The 9,477-nt window shown below is 48.0% G+C and overlaps 2 protein-coding genes across 2 annotated transcripts; one reads left to right on the forward strand and one right to left on the reverse strand.

Moving 5' to 3' along the window:
• Window positions 1–256: 256 nt before the first annotated feature.
• On the forward strand, window positions 257–5,516 carry LOC112896737. The gene is made up of 6 exons (XM_025964855.1): window positions 257–1,484; window positions 2,315–2,406; window positions 2,817–2,891; window positions 3,163–3,224; window positions 4,229–4,298; window positions 4,567–5,516. The coding sequence occupies exons 1-6, from the start codon at window positions 257–259 to the stop codon at window positions 5,281–5,283; spliced, it is 2,244 nt and encodes a 747-aa protein (XP_025820640.1). The 3' UTR covers window positions 5,284–5,516.
• A 728-nt stretch (window positions 5,517–6,244) lies between these two features.
• On the reverse strand, window positions 6,245–8,721 carry LOC112897655 (transmembrane 9 superfamily member 11-like). Its single transcript, XM_025966008.1, has 2 exons — window positions 7,146–8,721; window positions 6,245–7,059 (listed from the first exon to the last, which is right to left on the reverse strand). Exons 1-2 carry the CDS (start codon window positions 8,682–8,684, stop codon window positions 6,601–6,603), a joined length of 1,998 nt encoding a protein of 665 aa, XP_025821793.1. The 5' UTR covers window positions 8,685–8,721; the 3' UTR covers window positions 6,245–6,600.
• Window positions 8,722–9,477: the final 756 nt, after the last annotated feature.

A 9,477-nucleotide genomic window follows, 5' to 3' on the forward strand; every position in this document is an offset into this window, starting at 1 on the left:
CGACACCCCCCCCCTCCCTCCCCCCCGAACCATCCAACCCAGCCGCGGCATCTGCGAGCCGCATATGCCCCTACCCCCGTCGCGGCATCAAAAGCGGCTTGTCCGCTACGAAACCTACCACACGCCGCCTCCGCTCCGTTCCTCCCCGACCACCCCGCACCCCCGCGACGGCTACAAATACGCGCCGCGGCACGCGCGTCGGTTTCGCCCGCGCCCGCCGCACGAATCTCGGAGCAGACCGCAACCCTAGCCGCCCATGGCCGGCGGCAAGCGCCGCCACGCGCGCAACCCCACCGCCGGCGGGCCCCGCCGCGGCTCGGGCGCCGGGAGGCGCCGCCCCTTCCCCGAGCTCCCGTCCTTCGTATCCCCGGCCTCCGTCGCCGCCGCCTTCTCCTCCCCGGCCTCGGGCGGCCGAGGGCGCGGGCGGGGCGGGGGAGGGGCCGGCCGGCGCGGCGGCGACACCGCGGATGGCGGCGCCTGCCACGCCGTCCCGTTCTGCTACAACTCCGAGCGGGGGACGCAGGCGCTGGAGGTGACCATCGACACCGCCCCCTGCGCCGAACCGGCCGCGGCCTCGGTCCCGCTGTACTTGTACGGCCCCGAGTTCGTCGGCGGGCTCGAGCTTGGGTTTCACGAGGACGAGGATGCGGACGAGGAGGGGGCCGCTGAGGCTGTACATATTGGGCTAGGTTTCCGGGACAGCGGCAACGAGGAGATGGAGCTCGAATTGGAGGAGCTGGAGGAGGAAGATGCCTCCTTCAAGACGCCCAAGCGGAAGCAGCAGCAGAAGGTGAATCGCAATCCGGGATTTTTGTCGATTGGGGGAGTCAGGATCTACACGGAGGACATCTCGTCATCGGAATCAGAGGAGATGAGCGGCTCTAACGAGGATTCAGAATCCGAATCAGGTGACGGGGAGAGATTTGAGAATGATGATGGCAAAAGCGACGAGGAAGGTAGTGAGGGTGAGAGGGATTCAGAGGCCGACGGTGAATCATCAGGGTCAGAATTAGATGAGGATTTGAGCATCGGGGATTCCTCTTCTGTTGATGATGAGGTTGTTGCCGATTACATGGAGGGGATTGGTGGGAGCGAGGAGCTGTTGAGCAGTAAGTGGATCGCTGGTATGAATTTGGGTGATGCAGACCCTGCAGAGCAGATGGATACAGATGATGATGAGGATGAGGATGGTTTTGTGAAGAAGGGGAAGGAGAAGCTTGAGGGCTATGCAATAATGACTGCGTCAGAGCAGTATGGGATGAAGAGGCCAAACTCGGCCGAACGGCAGAAGGGAAAGGGAATGGTTTGTGATAGGGATTTGCCAAGTATGCGGGTGATGGAACTGGAGGATATGTTTATGGTGAAGGATGTACGCGTGGCCAATAGGTCAAGGAAGGGTTCGAAGACTGGATCATCATCCTCTCAGCTCTCACGGTCCTGGCCTAATGAGGGTAGGAAGAGCAAAAAATATCATAGCGTGCCAGGTATTTAGGTTCTCCATTTTGCTGTGTTTTCCTTTGTTTTCTGCAGTAAGTTGTTTATTAAATTTTTTAAAATGAGAATATAGATGATTTCGAGAATGTGTTAGCCCGGTAGAAACCTTCTTAGAGGCATCGCTTACATTCTTAGAAGCATTAAGTGTCCTGGAGAATAAGAATATATTAGCACCCTGTGAATTCATTAAGGATCTTATAAATCTTATATATATGATTATCATCTGTAGGTCTCTCAGTGTTGAAGAGTAAGATATGGCAGTGAAACCACCCCAAGCTTTAATTTGAAACTTCTCTTTGGAAGTGGTTAAAGAAATCCCCTTTTTATGAGATACCTGCTCTGAAATCAGAAAGCTGGCAGTTTGATATTGCTATGGATGGAGAGGTTTATTGTTGCAGCATTGAAAGATATTGTTATGAATGGAGAGATTTTTTGTTGTAGCATTGAAACACAATTTCTTATTGGTGCCTTTCAGGAGAAGTTCTAGAAAGCATCTTTGTTAGATTTAGTAAAGTGTGCTATGTTGGTCATCAATTATGATTTTATTATGCATATAGATATGGTACAATTAGCTGAGGTTGTCACTTTGTGGTTTATTGATTCATATGTAATGAATAGAAAAATTCATATCAAAGTACAGCCTGATAAACTTAAAGAATATTTTCCTATTCATGCAAGATGATTTATGATTACCTTCTACATTGTTTTCTGTCGTTACAATTATTATAATACTATATGACCTCTATTTACTCTCACATCTTTTCATTTCACTGCATTTACTTTTTGCTGGGTTGTAAACTTAACTTATTATGTGATTCAGGTGAAAAAAAGAAGCATAGGAAGGAACTAATTGCAAAGAAGCGTCAACAACGAATGCTAAGTAGAGGAGTTGACTTGGGGCAAATAAATACGGTGAGTCACTATGCTTTACTCGAACTGAACTTGGTCAAAATTTGCTTTAGTAAATGCAGGAAAGTAGTAATAATTGCCTTGTTAAATATTAAGATTTTGATTTAATATATTTATTTCTTATCAATTGTTCACCTTTTGTATCATCAAGTTTTTACTTTGCATTTGCAATTTTATATTTCTGCTGGTTTCTTATAAAATATTGCAGAGAAATTCCTTAAGAATGTTTTTTCTATTTTATCATGTTGCTTTTCTGTTGTTTGGTTTCCTGCACATATTATCATTTTGACATTTTATTTCATGAAATGTGGTTAGTGGCTACATCTGGTCTTTTTTTTGTGATAGCTGTTCCTTATTTTTTTTATTCATAGGAGCTCCTTTGATGAGTGGTCTGTTGCTTTTTCTGTCTGCAGAAGTTGAGGAAAATGGTTGTGGATCAGGTTGATATGGTATGCTTTCAACCAATGCACACTCGGGACTGTTCTCAGGTATGAATGGTAATTTATCATCCAATATCTCTTTGGAGCTTGCGGTGGCAGTTTGTGATAATTACTTCTTTTAAATCAAATATTGAAGTCAGATCATGGGCATGCTCTTTATACTTACAGTGATGCACATTAAAAATGTACTGTACAACAGATATAACAATTAAACATTCCGGTCAATTTTGCACCTGAATACGCAGATTTAGTTATTTATGTATACATTCTTATTCCTATTTGCATCATGTATGTTCTGAGTTCTGGTTTACTTCTCTAGGTACAACGCCTTGCATCTATTTATCAATTGAAGAGCGGATGTCAAGGTTCAGGCAAGAAGAGGTAACTGATTTGAGGGTCATATATATTCATATGATATTGTACTAAAATAATTCGTAAACTCTAGAGATGCTTTTATGGCTATAAATTGGGAGTTAAGTTCATGGCAATGCATTCGTTTCATTTTTAACATTTTAGAAATCCTTGAGATTTATGTTGCAGCGCAGTGAAGAGGACACCAATCACACATATCACTGCGTGTGAGTTTATCCCTGGCCAGAGGCCTGGGGATTTACTGCAGGCCTGCAAGGATAGTGGTTGACAGAATGTCTTTGCATTGAAAGTGGCCGTGCACTAACAGAAAAGGTTCCTGAGCGGTTGTGGCTACCATCCCTGCTTACACCTTCCTAATTCACACAAATAGCCGTTTATGACTTCATTTTTGGTACATCATCTAAGTCAACTCTTGAGGTAGGAAGGTGCATGACCTCTCCTGCAATGAGCCATTCGTCCTGTGTGGATGATGGTAAAGGGTTTAGTGGCTTGCTCAAACCACTCCCTTTGTTGCATGGGCACTGATACGAAATATATGACACTGACATTCTTGTCGTGTTCATTGTGCATACTGTCTGATAAGGACAAATACGTAAGCGATGTGTCCCTGCATGTAGCTACTACCATAACCTGGTTATATTGCCAGCTTGGTTAGTGATCTACAGGACTTTGCACCTCCCATGACCTGACTGTACCTTCAATCTGAATTCCAATTGCACTTTGTTTTATCTTCCATGTTTAATAAATCTGTGGTGAATTGGATGTACCATGGCTCCTTAATTTCTTCCTTGAATTATGATTAATTGAGTCAAACCAGTATTATTTCCACCATTTTTTATTTAAAATTCTTTTTGGAAATTTTTCTGTTCAATTTGTTATCTCATGAATTTGAAATGTACAAACTTGTATTATCATTAAGGATCAAATTCATGGTTTGGGGCCAACATTTTCACTATTTATTTGCACTTATATAGCTTATACTCTGCGTAAAAGTCAATAATTCTGCTTTACAGATTTGTCACTGTGACATTAACTGGACAGTCTTCCTTGCCATCTGCCAATGGCCAAATTCGACTTGAAAAGGTAGGGCTATCTTAAAAAAAATTTCAGCGATACTTTCCCTCCTGTTCAAACTTTTGTTCACTATCTTCCACGCTTTTATTCATTTCTGAAGGTGATATAATTTGTACTTGTATTATATAAAGCTTTGAATATCAAACTGTGTCATGTTATCCCCCCCACAACACCCACCAAAAAAAGATAGGCCACTTTTTTTTCCCTTGATGCTAATCTCCTTGCTACTTCTAATTGTTTGAATTGTCATCTAACCACTTTGCGTCATTGATTTCAGCTTTTGGGGACTGAACCTGAGGACTTTTCTGTCAACTGGGAGAACTCTAAAGGCCCAGCAGGACAGAAGGGCCTTTCAGCTCCGGGAAAGTTAGCAAAACATCGCGAATCCAGTGGAAAGAAATCATCTTCCAAGAAACAGGTCTCATTTGCAGAGCATCCTGTATCTTTTGTCTCATGTGGCACCATGGCAGAATCAGTTACGGAGACAATAGCTGTTGACTCGATTGGTGGTAATACCTCATGTGGAAAAATTGCTGAAAGCAACTCTACCCAGCTGGGCTCCTTTGAGGTGCACACCAGGGGCTTTGGGTCGAAAATGATGGCAAAAATGGGATTCATTGAGGGCACTGGCCTTGGCAAAGATGGCCAAGGTATAGTGCAGCCAATACAAGCCATCCATCGTCCCAAATCTCTTGGACTTGGTGTAGAGTTCGACAGTAAGGCTGAGGCAATTAAGGCAAGGACAGAACCCATCAAAGCAAGATCAGAGCCAAGTAAAGTGAGGCCAGAGTCAAGGCGAAATGTGCGGGCACTGGAGACGAGTGGTGTTGGCTCCTTTGAGAGACACACAAAGGGTTTCGGATCCAAAATGATGGCAAAAATGGGGTTTGTCTCAGGCTCTGGGCTTGGGAGGGATGGCCAGGGCATTGCCACCCCCTTGACCGCTGTAAGGCGACCCAAGTCCCGTGGACTGGGAGCCAAGGACAAATATTAACTTATGCCATTTTCACTTTACATGAATCTCGCTTTTTGTGTACTTGTTACAGGTGTTTGCCTTAGATCACATAGGTGCTCGCTGGGAGAGCGCAGCCCTTGGAACACCCTGAGATGGTGAAACGGGTTCTGATGCCCCTAGCAGTAGCACAGGATTTACCTTCTGTCGACACTGTTTTTCACCTATTTCTTTCAACCTCTGAAGGAAGTTTTAAATTATTTTGTTCTCTCGAATTTGTGCCATTTGTTTGTTTTGGGTACTGTACTGATTCCAGGCGTCTGCAAGACTGCAACTGTATTTCGGATGTGTTGAGCTTTGCTTCTCAGCCTGGCTTCTGATGTGCTGAGCTGTTGTATTGTGCATGCCTGGTGTCTTGGTGCATAGACTATATATAGTTATTTACTTTATACTAGATATATACTGCGTCTAGGTATATAATCAAAACTATGTATCTAGATTTGATAGATTTGATAAAATGATCAATAATTTGGAACGAAGGAACGAAGAGAGTACATTTGTTTGTTGTTCGTACTTTTCATTCAGTAGGTGTAGGAGTTTGTATTAGCTAGTTTGGTAGGAGTGTATATTAACTTGTCTACGTCAATACGTCAATTGGTCTATATTCGTGCTTCTCCTTGACTTGTGATTTCTGAAACCGAATGGCTCCTTGTTTCTTTGTGCGAGTTGAATATAAGACATTTAGTGTGAAGAGGAACGATTGGACGTCTCCGTTCTACGAAAAGGTAAGAGTTGCACGACGGATCAAGCAAAGTTGGGACGACTTCGATGCCTGTAAGCCGCAACATGAGATCTGAAGCAAGGCGAGGTCAAACTGATAGGCCGTGGCCTTAAGGAAGATGACCAAAGTTGTGCATATAAGATCTTAAGCAAGGAAAAATCACACACTTAAAATTATACAATTTTGTTACATATATACTCCCTCCCTCCATTCCAAATCATTAACATTGAACATTGGTAATTATGCTCAGTCAATATCTCGATTCTCATAGAATTTATGGCCTATATTCATTGTACCAGGCTACCAGCTTTACGATATGGTTATCCTACAATTTTGTGTTCTAGCTTCGGGACTTCTAACTTGATTTAGAATCTTCGTTTTCTACAAACATTGATCTTATTGATTCGACAACTTGTAGCAAAAAATCATTTCAATTGGCAAAAAAATATCACCGTACATGATCTAATCATACAAAAAGAAAAATCACGACACTCTTATTTGTTTTTTTAAAAATCAAAGCACGACACATGCGGCCTGAATGGGTCACCATCGGCACATGGCTACTCGTACGACAGGAATCAGTCCAGCTTGACGGTGGAGAAGAGGTAGTGGACGAAGCAGAAGGACGCGCCGAGCCCGACGGCGCCGGTGGCGAGCATGACGGCGAGCGCCATGAGCAGGGAGTACCCGACGTAAAGCGCGGCGGACACGGGCCCGGCGAGGCTGTGCAGGTCGAACAGCAGGTAGTAGACGGCGTAGCCCAGGATGTAGAGCGCGACGGAGCCGGAGGCGAAGAAGGCGCGCCACCACCACCGCCAGTCCTCCACGCACAGGCCCATGTAGGTCAGCACCACCGACACCTCGGCGCACACCGTCACCAGCAACGCCAGCACCATCAGCAGGAACCCGAACACGTAGTAGACGCGGCCCAGCCACAGGCTCGACATGATGAAGAAGAGCTCGATGAACAGCGTCCCGAACGGCAGCGTTCCCGCCACCGCCACGAACACCCACGGCGAGCACTGCGCCGCCGGCACCTGCCATTTTTATTCTTGCAATGTCAGTACAAAACGTTCAGTATTTGTCAAAGACTTCGGAGCTCTTGAACGAATGAAGGATTTACCTGGCGCGCGATCTTGTTGGTCTTGACGGGAAACTCGATGTGACGGACACGGGAAGCTATGAGGCCGCCGGCGAGGGTGAGCGGCACGGACACGAAGAACCACATGAGGAGGATGACGAGGAACAGCAGAAACGGCACGGCGCCGGTGCTGCCGTTGTACCAGAGCACGCAGTTGAGCACGGTGAACACGGCGAACCCAACGCCCGGGAAGGCGAAGGAGGCGCGCCACGCCACGGACTTCCACCCGGCGATGTCGCCCTGCCGGACAGCCTTCCAGACGGCCACGGCGGTGTACCCGGCGGCAACGCCTAGGACGAGGTAGAAGCAGAGCATGCCTGTGACCAGCGCGCCGCGGCACGCGGGCGACATGAACCCGAGCGCGGCGAAGACGATGGTGACCACGCCCATGCCCAGGATGCGCACGCCGTCACCGACCAGTACGCAGAGGAGCACCGGGTGGCTGGGCTCCCTGAACACGTCACCGGCTACGAGCTTCCACCCGGCCAGCTCGTCCGCCTGCGCCCCCGACTCGCTGCCCAGCTCCTCGTACTGCGCGAGGTCGCGCCGCACGGTGCGCAGCAGGATGACGAGCACGATCGCGGCCAGGAACGCGACCACCACGATGGAGTTGAGGATGGAGAACCAGTGCACCTTGGCACCGCCCATCTCGAGGTACGCGTCCCAGCGCGACGGCCACTCGATGCTGCTCTCCACGAAGGTCACCTCGTAGGAGAAGACCAGCGACCGGTTGTCCTGCACGCGCATGCCGACCACCGACGGGTCGCACCCGGCGGCAGCCTTCGACGCGATCTCGTCGTACATGTTCTTGTCCTTGACAGCCGCTGCGTCGTGATCCACGCTGCACGGGACGACCTCGAACCCGACGACCGCGTAGCCGCCGCCCTCCTTGCCGCCGTTGTAGCTGATCAGCTCGGCCCCGTCGGCGGTCGCCATCAAGGTCTCGACCCTGGTGGTGCCGTTCTGCAAGTTCACCAGCACGGTGAGCTTGAGGTGGTTGTAGACGTAGTACTCGCCGTCGTCGGCGCGCACGCCGACGGGGAAGCCGGTGGACCGGAGGAGCACGTCGGGCGCGATCGGGTTCTTCACGTAGCGCATGACGGGGAGCGTGTCGAGGAGGAGGTTGACCTGGTAGGCGTCGTCGATGCGGGACTTGATGAGCTCGGCGGTTTGGGGGGCCAGTGGGCCGGTGCGGCAGAGGAACAACGGGGTGGTGTTATTGAGCATGGAGAAGCGGTACGGCGATGTCTCGATGCGATCACCGAGGAGGAGCTCGCCGAGGCTCTCGGCGGCGTGGCGGACGCCGTCTTGCGGGGTGCAGAAGGGGAGGGAGTAGTAGGGGTAGGGGAGCTTCGACGACGGCGAGGTCAGGGAGTTTACCTTGGCGGCCAGGGTGTCGCCGGGGCGGTACCGCTGAGGATAGCTTCCGGGGAGGTAGAATGCGGCGGCCGGGGAGTGCACGGAATGGATGAGGAGGATGAGCAGGAAGGGGATGGTGGTGGACGTGCAGAGAGGAGCCATGGCGCTATGGCCTTCCACTTCGAGGTGGAGGAAGCGTTCGAGCTGCAACCTGGAAGAACCGATCCGCTGAATGTGTTCAGCAACCCGTTCTTATTGACTACGCGTGCTTTGATTATGAACCAAGAAAAGTGAAGAAATTTAGGGCTGCTCAGAGTGCTCAGTAGTCAACTGACTTGGTTTGAATTTAATCTTGGTGGGTGCATCGTTAACATGCATGGTTCGAAAATTTGGATGAAATTTCGATATAATCCAGCTAACCCCAGTGTGTATGCAGTGATACATACAACAAACTCCTTTTTTTTGCAGATATGGATTTTTTAGTGCAGACTTACCGAGTTTCGTGTGAGATGTGTCGAAATTATTTTTCCCAGAGCACAGGGCATGCATTGGTGTATTTCATGGTTTAGTAAATCAGTAAAACTGGTAGTGGGTTGCTAAACTTTGGCAGATTTAGCTGAAATTATTTTCTCTGTGATGAATAAACTGAGCGAACACCAGTCAAAGTTAGTTAATATGCTATTTTTCCTAAAGCCAAAGACATGCACACATATAATATTTTACATTTGATAAAAAAACATAGTGTGGTTTGTGATGGGGTGGGGGTGGTAGCAAAATCATCAAATTTACGGAAAAACAATAGCTGAAATTTTGATACATATAAATATTTGGCACAGGCAAGTTTGAGCATGAAGATATAAAGATTGGCCTTAACCAAATGAAAGAGGGAACTAAAATGCAGAAAGAATATCACCAATAGATAGCCCTCATCGAAATGATCGAAAAGGACGTATGG

Source organism: Panicum hallii, chromosome 6 (assembly GCF_002211085.1).
Source record: "Panicum hallii strain FIL2 chromosome 6, PHallii_v3.1, whole genome shotgun sequence".
Lineage (NCBI taxonomy): Eukaryota > Viridiplantae > Streptophyta > Magnoliopsida > Poales > Poaceae > Panicum > Panicum hallii.

Coding starts and splice junctions, on each gene's coding strand:
- LOC112896737 (XM_025964855.1), top strand. CDS start 257: ATGGCCGGCGGCAAGCGCCGCCACGCGCGCAACCCCACCGCCGGCGGG. Junction 1,485..2,314: donor AAAATATCATAGCGTGCCAG/GTATTTAGGTTC, acceptor TATGTGATTCAG/GTGAAAAAAAGAAGCATAGG. Junction 2,892..3,162: donor ACACTCGGGACTGTTCTCAG/GTATGAATGGTA, acceptor TTACTTCTCTAG/GTACAACGCCTTGCATCTAT.
- LOC112897655 (XM_025966008.1), bottom strand. CDS start 8,684: ATGGCTCCTCTCTGCACGTCCACCACCATCCCCTTCCTGCTCATCCTC. Junction 7,060..7,145: donor CCAACAAGATCGCGCGCCAG/GTAAATCCTTCA, acceptor TAAAAATGGCAG/GTGCCGGCGGCGCAGTGCTC.